This window comes from Sinocyclocheilus rhinocerous, unplaced genomic scaffold (genome assembly GCF_001515625.1).
Source record: "Sinocyclocheilus rhinocerous isolate Xijiao unplaced genomic scaffold, SAMN03320098_v1.1 scaffold273, whole genome shotgun sequence".
In the NCBI taxonomy this organism is placed as follows: Eukaryota; Metazoa; Chordata; class Actinopteri; order Cypriniformes; family Cyprinidae; genus Sinocyclocheilus; species Sinocyclocheilus rhinocerous.
The window spans coordinates 571,508-583,655 of record NW_015656360.1 but is presented as its reverse complement, the minus strand read 5'-3'; the positions used below and the strand labels follow the sequence as shown (position 1 = coordinate 583,655).

The 12,148-nt window shown below is 39.7% G+C and overlaps 1 protein-coding gene across 1 annotated transcript in view; it reads left to right on the top strand.

The window, feature by feature from the left end:
* The window catches only part of LOC107719992 (guanine nucleotide-binding protein subunit alpha-13-like), a 24,979-nt gene extending 12,961 nt beyond the window's left edge, over window positions 1-12,018 (top strand). The window contains exons 3-4 of the mRNA XM_016527554.1: window positions 4,786-4,836; window positions 8,893-12,018. Of these exons, the coding sequence (XP_016383040.1) occupies window positions 4,786-4,836; window positions 8,893-9,465 (624 nt within the window). The 3' untranslated portion in view covers window positions 9,466-12,018. The remainder of the gene's footprint in view (window positions 1-4,785; window positions 4,837-8,892) is intronic.
* Window positions 12,019-12,148: the final 130 nt, after the last annotated feature.

The window sequence follows — 12,148 nt, the reverse complement described above, 5'->3', positions numbered from 1 at the left end:
CAGGGCTCTACGCTTACTTTTCTTTTTAGGAGCGCCTGTGCTCCTAATTTAAAAAATGTAGGAGCATGGTCAAACATTTAGGAGCACCTTCTAATCAGTAATAAAAAAATTCTGATAAAAAATGTACCTTCCCATTACGAGGTGATATTTGACTCCTTAAAGTTATTTACAGGGAATTTTGTTTTTACCTTTGTAATGGCATTTTTCTAACTATTAAAAGTGTCATCTTTTATGTCAAATTCAAAAAAATATATTTATAAGTTTATAACATTTCTAATTAAAACAACAGAATAAAAACAAGTAGAATAAGAAGTAGAATAAAAATAAGTTACCAATCAAATGAAATCAGTATTTGATCTCACAAAACTCCATTATAATCGACGAAGCTCCCTACACTGCACAATGAATCTCTTATTTACACCCTGTCAACACTTTGTTATAATAAGAGGATACATCTGTGATGCTTTACTCAACGCTGCAGAAAGTAAGTACGTTAGAACCTTTGAAGCTCCCTCAGCGCAAACACAAATATGCTGATCTGGTCAGTCGCACTGGTGCTCCTAAATATAATTTCATAGTCGCACGCAGTAGTTTTCAGTCGCAAATGCGACTGAAATGGTCGCACTGTAGAGCCCTGTTACATAATATGAAAGCAACAATTTTTGTACACTGCAAAAAAAAAAAAAACAGCAGTATTTATTACGAGAGTGAATATTATCTTCTTACAGTCTTAACCTACACCTTCATGCTAGTCATTATGGTTTTTAGCATATGGTACTTTAGGTCACAGTCACCTGCTTTGCACCACAAAGGATCTATGGTTTTTTTTGGCAGTTGACAGAAGTCTTGTGGTGGACAAAAAAACCTTTTAGAGACTTTAGACCCCAACTGAAAGTTTTCGCACATTGGCTTGCCAAGAAAGTGTGTGTGTGTGTGTGCGCGTGTATCTAAGAGGATGTGTAAATCACATCACTGTTGTGTTCAGGCCTGGTTGCTGTGAGCTGTTTATGAGGACTTTGCTTATCAAACCTAAGTAACAGATTGCTATTCTTGTTTTTTTAAGCTATCTTATCAATTTGGTTTGGTAATTTTTGGTTTTCCCCAGTAAATCTCAAATGATTCCTCATTAGGGCCTGACATAAGCAAGTGCCGTCTTAGCAACTTCAGACTTCTCTAAATGCTCTCAGTTCCTAGTGCATTACTTCCCCATTTTAAACGTTGATTTCACCAAAGCACTTTACACCTGGTAACCAACTCGTACTATTATAATTTGTAGACATTAGGGCTGTCAAACAAAAAATTCTAATTTCGAATATTTGTCGAATTTAAAAGAAAAATCCAAAATGTTTTGGAGAGTATCCACTGAACGTAAACAGCGTATGCTGTTCTGTGTCAGCTGCGTCACATGGATACGCTGTTTTCGTTCAGATCAAATCACAACAACGTAGGGAACTGATCCGGCGTGACGCAGCTGACACAGAACAGCATATGCTGTTTACATCCAGCTGATACTCTCCAAAATGGTGTTACAGGGTGATGCGGAGGAGACGAATTGTTGAATAAAGTCTTCTTTTTTTAAGTTTTTTTCTTTTCTTTTTTTTTTGCGCACTAAAAGTATTCTCGTAGCTTCATAAAATTACGGTTGAGCCCCTGATGTCACATGGATTATTTTACAGATCTCCTTGCTACGTCTCTGGACTTGGGAACATTTCAGTTGTATTGCTGTCTATGCAGGGTCAGACAGCTCTCAGATTCCATCAAAAATATCTTAATTTGTGTTCCGAAGATGAACGAAGGTCTTACGGGTTTGAAACGACATGAGGGTGAGTAATTAATGACAGAATTTTCATTTTTGGGTGAACTATCCCTTTAAGCAGAGTAGTGGATTCATGCTGTTCAGGACAAGAAACAACACGAGCCACTTTACTGCGGCCCAGATCTATGGAGCTGATAACAGGGTAGATCTGCTCCTCACCAATCTCAGGATTCTCCATTTGCGCTGGTCAAAGGCAAATTTTGTCTGTTACTGTTGAGGCTTACGTACAGCTCGACCGTTAAGTAGACAGCCTCTTCCCTCGCTCTGCCACAGGCTCTGGTGATTTGTATGCAGTCTGTGTGAGTGAAGGCAACAAAACACTTTTGTGCCCTGTAATCCACAAACCACGTGTGTCGAGTGCAAAACATTATCAGGCTTCCTGCTTTCACAACTCTGCCCCTTCAGCCTCTGGGTGTTATGGTATGTACCCGACATGCAACAAAACTTGTTTTAGATTCCTGCAGCCAAGATCCTTTCATCTTTGGCTCCTCCTCACTTCACCCCTCCTCTTATTTCTAGGCATTGCATAATCCTAATCCACTGCTTTATTCCTCTCTCATTACCCCTGAAAAAAGCCCTGTCATCTGGCTTCTTTTGTTTGTCTTTTTAAGGTCTGCTTTGCGCTAAAAAGCCAGCACATAGTTTATAACAGTCAAATTCGGTTTGGTGAATCATTACAAGGTTTACTAATAGTCTGTGCAAGTCAGTGAGGTTCATTTTAACCCCACTTACTGAAGGCTTAATCTGATTTAGGAAATACTTGCGAGATGGTGCATTTTCAAAACGCTGACTCCCTGTTCAATTTAGACGCATTATAAAATGCAACTGTCTTCAGCGCTGTTCATCTCAACTACGTTCTCCACGGGATCCATGATCTCTGCAGATTGAAGTTACCGGAAGAGATATTTTGATAGGGGACATCCACCCAAGTACACTCTCTCCTGTGGTCCTAAACACTTATTTCTGTGCTCTGCCCACCCCATATTGGGACAGATAGGAGCATGTAGGATAGAAAAGCATAAAGAGTTCTGTTTCTGTTTCAACTATTGTGTGTAGGTGTCATTGTTGGGTATAGAGAACTTTGTAGAGAGAAGGATTGCATGATCCATGAAGGAATGTTGAGCTGTGATTAAAACAATGACTCTTGTGCACTCCTGTAAATCTGAGGCCCGGGGAAGGAGATATTTCACTGACCCGCACTTTCACAGTTATTTTGGTGTGTAAGTCACAGTTGTTGTGAAATTTTTTTTTACAAACATAAACACCATAAATGTATTTTAGTTTCCCTCACTCCACAACAAGTCTTTTAACAGTATTAAGGACAGAAGAGGTATACAATTATAAAATAAATGTAAAAAAACATAAATTACAGTGGCATTATAAACAACATTTATTATAAATACCAAGTTTATTTAAAGTGAAACTGAAATGGTAGGAAATGCACTATACAAATGTACTTGGGCTCATGGCCTCTCTCTATTTTAGTTTCCCTCACTCCACAACAAGTCTTTTAACAGTATTAAGGACAGAAGAGGTATACAATTATAAAATAAATGTAAAAAAACATAAATTACAGTGGCATTATAAACAACATTTATTATAAATACCAAGTTTATTTAAAGTGCAACTGAAATGGTAGGAAATGCACTATACAAATGTACTTGGGCTCATGGCCTCTCTCTGTGTGTGTGCATTGCGATATTCAGATGATAAAAAAGAGCAACTTATATTCTGCAAAATATGGTTTGTGTGTGTGTATTATATTATATTATTATTTTATTTCATTTTTATTAAGAGATTTTGTATTCACAAAAACAGACGTTGGCTTCAGGCTTGGCTTCAGATGTTGCTGAGTTAACAGGACTTCCTTTTCAGCGTTGCTCAGAAACTGATATCCTGGCTTGCCATGACCATGTTGTTCCTGTGTGCCCACACCCTTGATTGAAGATGAACAGCACAGTGTGGCTTCATGCTCAGCTGGGGGAGGGTTGCCAGGGGTTTTCTTATGACATAATCCCCTCTCTAGCTACTGAAAGCCACCTCAAAAGGCCTGCATGTACCTCTTGTAGACCTCAGTTAACCTCAAGATGCAAATAATATTTTGAAAGGGTATTTTATGTAGGAAATGAGGAAGACATTTTTTTCTGACTCATATTTTAGAGCTTTACTCTACAGTTTCATCATGCACTGAGAAAGATGAGCATCGCGAAGGAAGTAGAACAGAACTCCTTCCTGCTGTCCTGTCAGCATGCAAACTGTTGAAATTGCAAGAGGCTAATTGGTCTGTTATACATCTGAGCGTCATGGAACATTAACTCAAGGCCTGTTGCTGTTTCCTGGGCAGCTTGTTCCTGTTACTCAAGATTTTCATTTTCCGAACCAGAGCACGCCTTGGTGTGTTCTTTAGCCCTGCTTGTCCATTTTCTAGTGTCCTTGTGTTTGTTGGTGACGTGCCGCACTGAGACCTGCTGTCACAAATTCATGGCCGAAGCAGGAGGTGGTGCTAGTACAGCACTAGTACAGTCACCGCTATGAACTGATGCAGATAACCAATAACACTACAGAATTTCCCCTACAGGGGTAAACAAAAGATGCCAGTAACATTTGCTTTCAAAATACAGTATGCTTGTAATTACTGACATCCTGTGAGAGGGTTTTTCATGAGTCACGTCCGTGTGTTCTCATGTTGAATGGGGCCCTCATTACTTTGAGTGCTTATGTCTGCACATTTTACATTTTCGCAAATTGCCAGGTTTATTTGAGAACATTTAACTGTAATAACCTTTTTGTCATGAACACCAAATAACGTACTTTGGTGGTGTGTATAAGTCCAAATACATCAAGTATGACGAAAGGAAGATTGTTAACCTTCTGAACTGATGTTTATATGTCTAGTTTGTGCTCAGCTGTTTTCATCTTCAGTTTACAGTGCATTGACTGATTATCTCTGCTCTTTGTCGTCCTCACAGGGTGAATCAGTGAAATATTTCTTGGATAACTTGGACAAACTCGGAACACCGGTAAGCATGTAGCTGTCTGTCATCATTCTGTCTACTGAGGTTTCTCACCTCACATGTTCTTTCTAGTTATAATATTTATGCTTAATATCAATATTAATTTAATGTGCTTTAGGATGCTTTTAAATTATAAAGACTTTTTTCCCACACTTTTTTTTGCACTGATTTAACAGTGAATTTTGCAGAATTTCTTTAAATGTGGTAAAATGCGTTAATGGAGCTGACTCTTATTGCAAGTGGAAAGCACTAACAAATTTGTTGAAGTGTGTAATAAACTAAGATGGTTTCATCAAACTAGGGCTGGGCGATAAAACTATAACGATAATTATCGCGATATTATTTTCCTTGATAAAACGATAAAAAGAGTTTGATAAATGTTCGATATAATGTTTATGCGCCAAAAGCGGAACGAAAGAGCACTACTCATTTGAACGTGCCACACGAAGCATTTATCCACTCGGCTTAAAGTTTAAATGGCAGCACAGCGCGAGCTTACTAGAGCACATGCGTTTACTCACTGATCAGTCTCGGTCACGCGACCACTAAACAGTGCTGTGAGATCCAGTGTGAAGTGCTTGAATTCAGCGAAGAACACCAATGACTAGGAGATTTAAACTGCAAACTGTGCTGAAGATACTTGTCATCAAAGTCAGGCAACCCAAACTTGTTTCATGATTTGAAACAATATCACTCATTAGAACATGCAGATACCAATAAATTAATTTTTCTATAAAGATATTTATTTTAAGGAAAAATGACTGGAAAAGTGTAAAGAATTCAAAAACGTGCAGTGTTTGTCATGTTCTGACCATAAAGAGTAGTTTAAAACCACAAAAAACGGTCTGGTTTCTACAACTTTCACTTAGGAGCAAAAATCTGCCTTTAAACTTGAAAGAAAGATATGAAAAATATCCAAATAGACTGATAATGATAAATGTTTTTATAATTTTTTTTGCCCATATCACGCAGCCCTATTACAAACCTGTGAGCGTCTTCTGTGGATATTTTATAAAAAGAAAATATTTAAAAACAGCAGCAATCCAATGCAACTGGAGCCAATTGGCTTCCATTGTGTATGGACAAACAAACAAATAAAGCATTTCTGAGACATTTCTCTAAATATTTTGTTATAAATTTTCATTTTTTGGTGAGCTACTCCTTTAAAGTACTTATGGATGGAGTTTTTCCCCAATGCATAGTAAATACCTCTTTAAAATAAATATCTCAGTCTTTACGTGCATTCAGGAGACTGATCCATTTCATACTGACAGATTAGTAAGTACAGTACTGAAGCAGGTAGCATTGCTGAGGAATTCTTTTATATTCACACAGAGCAGTATGAGGTAAATCACTTTATATTTTCTGCTGATTAATTTCAGCAGAGGATGAAGGAAATACTGAATGGCAAATGCTGAAGATAATGTGAGACTGATGAATGCCTGTCTGTTTGTTCCCTCACAATGCTGTGGGTTGTGACAGGGTTGCCCATTCACCATCCAGCACAGACAGAGAGAAGTGAAACTAGCTCTGCTGACATCAAAGGTCACGTGTGTCAACCCTTTCCCATAATACTTTCTATAGCACCTTTTCCGCATAACGTTTCACCAGTTTTAACATGTAAGATATTTGAAAGAATCAGTCTGGAAGACTCAGCGTGTCATGAGGCTGTGTGATTAAAAATGACCATATGACAGTTCCTCATCTGCTCATGAGGGTTTTCTTACTCATTCAGATGATCCATGTGCTATCCAAATACCGTATGTTTTCTTAACAAGCAACACTGACCATCAGTTATAACTTGTCCTGATCCCATTTCAGTAGTAATACCAGAGAGTACAAGAAAAGAAAACGAATTTATAGATCATAGACCAGCCATCAGCCATCTGAATGACTCAAAATAAAAATAAAAAACCTGACAGCACAGTTATTACGCTAATTTTGTAATGGGCCCACATCACTTCTTTCCACACTTAAACCATGATGACAGCACCCAGATACTGAATTGAGTCAGTATTGCTAAAACTGTACAAATACCCTATGTAGTTATTGTTTTTGTTATTTTAAGTTTCAACACATTTTGAGATTATTTAGACTCCTATATTTATGGTCCATATTTGTTCCCACTTCCTTTGCCTTATATATGTGGAGTGTGTTGACAGATTAATTTTTAGCAGATCATTTGAGACTCGCATCTGTGCTGCGGTCACAGCATCATTGTCTGGCTGACGCACGAGGCGCCAGTGCAGTTCCCTTTGCGTCATGTGACTTGCTGCCTGCTGCTCGTGTTCTCTTTCAGTACTAAACGGATGTTTGCGGTTTTGTGCTCTTTCTAGATGCTGCTGACTGCAGTAAATGTGATGATTAGTATCTCGGCTTCGACTCCAGGCAGCTCTGCTTTAGGACGAAGAATCAGATTAGCTGTTTTAAATTCACGTCCTATGAAAACAGGCACGCTCAGTCATCCTGTTCAAATCACTGATGCCGCATCAGGAAGAGAGACCGAAAGGACAGTTCTTTTGTTTCCCCACATATCTCACTTTCTGTATTACGCTCCTTGACGTCACTCTGTCGTACGGTCTCAGTTCCCGTGTCTGTCGCTTTGACTTTATGTTCTGAGAAAGAGGAAGCAGGGTTGAATGCACTCTGCTCTGGTGGCACGCCTCAGACTGGCCTCTTTTTTCTTTCTTTTTTCTTCTTTGAGCCAAATGGCTACTCTTCACTCAGCCACGTCACAGCAATGTGGACCCACTTCTGCACTCACGCCATCGACAAACAGGAAGAGGAAATAGTGCATGCTTCTGAGTGTGCTCAGAGAGGGAAATGGCCACTTGACTCTGTTGGAAAGTATGTGTTTGTTTCAGTTTACGTTCATCCTTCTTGGATGGATGTAGTGTGGGTGTCAGACAGACCTCAGCAGCCCAGACTCATAAATATTTAGTAGGAGATGAGGAAAGAATGGTTATCTCAGACATGTGACAAAATACAGGCAATGCAGAGCATGTGTCAGAGAGAAATGTGTATGTTTGGTTATAGAACTGAATTTAAGGTTGAATCTTAAGCTCTTAATGGAAAAAGCAATTCATCTTTATGTGACTAGAAATCCTTATTTAACGTCTTAAAGATATATTAAATACTTAACTTAAGCTCTGTTGAAAGCGTTTGCAGCAAGCTGATGATTACCACAGGAAATAATTTTCACTCACACTTCAGTTTGTAAAAACAAACGATTTTTACAAACAATGTTGACCGTTTCTAACAAATGGAAGTCAATGAAACTGAAAGTTGAGTCAAAATGAAAACTTAAGCAATAGTTTATAGATACAGTGGTGTGAAAAAGATTTGGCCCCTATATATATGTGTATATAAAATTTATATATATTTAATACACTTTAATAAAATAAAATTTCCCATAATTTCTCTTTAATGTTTGTATAATGCTAAAAAAGATGTTTAAGAAATGATAATTGCTACAGAATTGTTAAGAGACAGTGTGTATGCACAGAATATCTTTAGGGATGTTTGTAATTAAACAATAACTTGTTAATAAAGTTGTCAATAACTAAATTTGCCAATAATTAAACAAGCAAGTTGACTACTGAAAATATGTTTTGATTTCAGGCAGAGTTGGCCAATTTCAAAGAAAATCTCAGAAGATTCCCAGTTTTCCTCTGTAACCATTAACAAGGTGTATGAATGATAGTGTAGGATTTTAAAAGCTGTGTAGTGTATTCCAACCGTGAAGTGATATTTATCGGATATGTGGTATGCAAACTACTGCCAGGTGATTTCATTTAATATCATATTAACCACCACATGCAAATCTCATTCCAGTCTTTACGACTGATTCACTGGCCTGTGCTTGGAGCTCACCACCTTCATTAGAAGCTTTACACTACAGTCCTTCTATCATAAACATCAGGAATAGGATAACATACATTTGTCTGCTTGATGCCTTTTCGACCCTGAAGTAGAAGTTCCTATCAAATGTTGCTTTGAATCTTCAGTTTTCTCTTCTAAGGGGTTGACGGCTGCTCTGTCTCTCTCTCTCTCTCTCTACAGGACTATCTACCAACACAGCAAGACATCCTGCTGGCACGTAAGCCCACCAAGGGCATTCACGAGTACGACTTTGAGATCAAGAACGTGCCCTTCAAGATGGTGGACGTGGGCGGCCAGCGGTCGGAGCGCCGCAGGTGGTTCGAGTGCTTCGACAGCGTCACCTCGATCCTCTTCCTCGTCTCGTCCAGCGAGTTCGACCAGGTGCTGATGGAGGACCGGCAGACCAACCGCCTCATGGAGTCGCTCAACATCTTCGAGACCATCGTCAACAACCGCGTCTTCAGCAACGTGTCCATCATCCTCTTCCTCAACAAGACAGACTTGCTTGAGGAGAAGGTAAAAACGGTGGCCATCAAAGACTACTTCTCCGAGTACACAGGAGAGTCGCACAACCTGGAGGACGTGCAGAAGTTCCTGGTGGATTGTTTCCGGAACAAGCGCCGAGACCAGCAGCAGAAGCCCCTCTACCACCACTTCACCACCGCCATTAACACGGAGAACATTCGCCTGGTCTTTCGAGACGTCAAGGACACCATCTTGCACGACAACCTCAAACAACTCATGCTGCAGTGATGCTGGTCCAGCCATTACCTTCAGTAAACCTCTCCGAAATAACCCTCTTCTGCTCAGAAGAAACTGACTCCAATGTTTGTACTCCACAAAGTAACCTTTCTGAATAGCTCTGATGTGCTTTTATGCGAAGAAGGCGGCCTAGCCTAGCGGTCTGTCAGGAGCACGGGACGGCGGGTAGTTATTCTCTTAGAGAGTAAGCTTAGAGAAGAGAGTGGGTCTAGCCACTCACACTCGTCCTGCCAAGAGAAGCTGTGCGTGTCACTGAGCATCACACCCTCTTGCCGAAGGTGCCAAACGCAATGCACTCCTCCCTCAAAAAGGGGAGAAAAGCGGGATGAGATCCTAGCACTGTTCTTTGATCTGTTACCTTTGAGCCTTTTATTACTGACCAAATAGCAAGATGAGATGCAAATGTTGTTTTAACCTTTTAACAGGAACTATGTTCTGAGCCTTTCTGTCGATACCTGCCTGGCCTTAATTTTCCCCCTTATTTTGATTGGTGTTTTTAACGTGTAGATGTCTAATCAATTGTAAAATTTTAGAATTCAGTTTTTTTTTTTTATATAGATCTATGAATATATTTACCGATCAATTTTTTAAGTTATGTTTCAGAAGTTTACACTCTTATTTTCCTCTGCTGATGGATAACGCTCATAATTCGTACCACTTGATAAACTGAACTTATACTGTGGTTAGCCACGCTAGGCAAGCTGATAGATGCAGTATGCATACAGCATAAACTCAGGGCTGAATGTAGACCACTTAAGCGTAGTTGTTCGCCTTCAGGAACATCCACTAATTGTAGCTCTCCATCAGTGGCTGGAAATCACATTTCCTTGCTGGCCTGCAGACGACATCCTCCGCTCTGCCCTAGCTAGAGTCTGGAAGAACTTCTTTATCCATCAGGGAACGAAAAACGGTTTCTTGTTAATTTATTTGCTTTCTGTTTTTGTTTTTGTTTCTTGGTCCACAACCAAAACTAAACTGGCTTCTCGGTCAGACCCCGCTAACGAAAGCGTCTGTATTCACAAGTGCCACATGTTTAAGGTACCAATAATTTGAACAAACTTCCTCAAAAGGGATAGATCTTATTATGTGAACCTCGTTCCCTCAACAGTTGTGTATAGCTACTTTGTATAGTGCCATGTCCGCCCTGAATACTACTGTTGTAGTAAGTCTTTTATGTAAATAGTCTATACCTCACCCTCCTCACTCTTTTCTAACAGATATGTAACCTACACTGAAATGTATAGCTGTTTTTTGCCACTGTGCACCCATAAATCCAGAGATACTGACTCACTGCCCGCATTTCGCCCCGTTCAGGGTTGCTCTTGTTGCTCTTTTGGCTGGTGCGTCTCAGCTGAATGCTGCCTGTATATGTGGCCTATGCATTCGGATGGCTGCAGCTAGGCCTGGCGGTAGAGGACTCTTTGTCTGGTGTCGAATTCTGCCTTACTCCCCTGGCTGAAGTCCCAGGAGGCTCGTGAAAAGCAAGTATTACGTCTTCACTCCAGTCTCCACTGACAGTGTCCTGTGTTTTCTAGTGCCATTCACTGCCCCCCAGTGCCAGGAAACCGGGCATTGCATGGAGCTTTTGTTGTCATCTTAGTATCCAATATTAATAAATACTTAGTATCCATTTTAATATTTCACTTTACAAACTCTAACCGTTCCAAGCACAAGATGTTGACTTATTTGAGTGAATTTGAGTATCAATTGAGTATTCGAGAAAAACTGAGTGTCAACCTCTAGTATTTGCTGCCTAGTTCTAGCATGCCGAGTCTTAAAACGTTGTATTATCTGCCTTTGAGCTTAGAGAGACCTTAATAAAGCAAGTGTTATGTACTTGCCAAAACCCAAAGGAATGCCTGAGGACCTTTACAAGTCCACGACTTCCATCGTCTGGGAGCCCTGAGGGCAAACCCAAGTGCTTGTGCAAATGATGTCACTGTCTGGTGTAGCCGTGACCGATCTGTCGGTATGACCGGAGGAGGACAAAAGCCGCACCAACATGCACACTGCCTCAATGCCTCTAGTGGAGAGCACTGGTTTGTCGTCTTTAGAGTGCTCCTAACAGTTGACATGTTTAAAGGAAGGGCAATGCTGCAGATAGATACACTACTTCAGCTGTATTCCTCCTCTGTTCACTGCTGAGGCCTGTGAGAGAGAGAAACGTCATTTTGTGGCAGTTCTGTGTTGTCTTTCATTAGCCATTCATGTTCGTTTTTTTTCCGCTATTCCTGCAAGAGTTGTTGAGGATGGTGTTTAAAAAAACAAGTCTTTCTCACTGTATCCTTATCCAAAACTTGATTCTGATCAGAGATGGCTGATTTGCTGTTTTCGGCTTTGCCCAGATAATCAAGTTTGATTAATAATAATTATGCAAGAATTATGCCTACCACATAAAATAATTCCTAGTGCCTCCAGATTGATGCCTCAGACATTTTTGGTCCTCCTTTTCTGGTCCTTTTTTTTTTTTTGTACTTAGGTTTTTTTTATTTGATTTAATGTGGATGCTTTTGAGTCCTCATATCAGAATAATTCATACTAAAGATTTCAAGACTCCTGTGCTCAGTAAAGAATATAGACCTGCTTTCATTGTACAGTCTAACATATGCTTCTTCATTCTTCATCATTGACCCAATAAAATCATTTTGCAAAAACTGTCATTTTGATTTTTTTT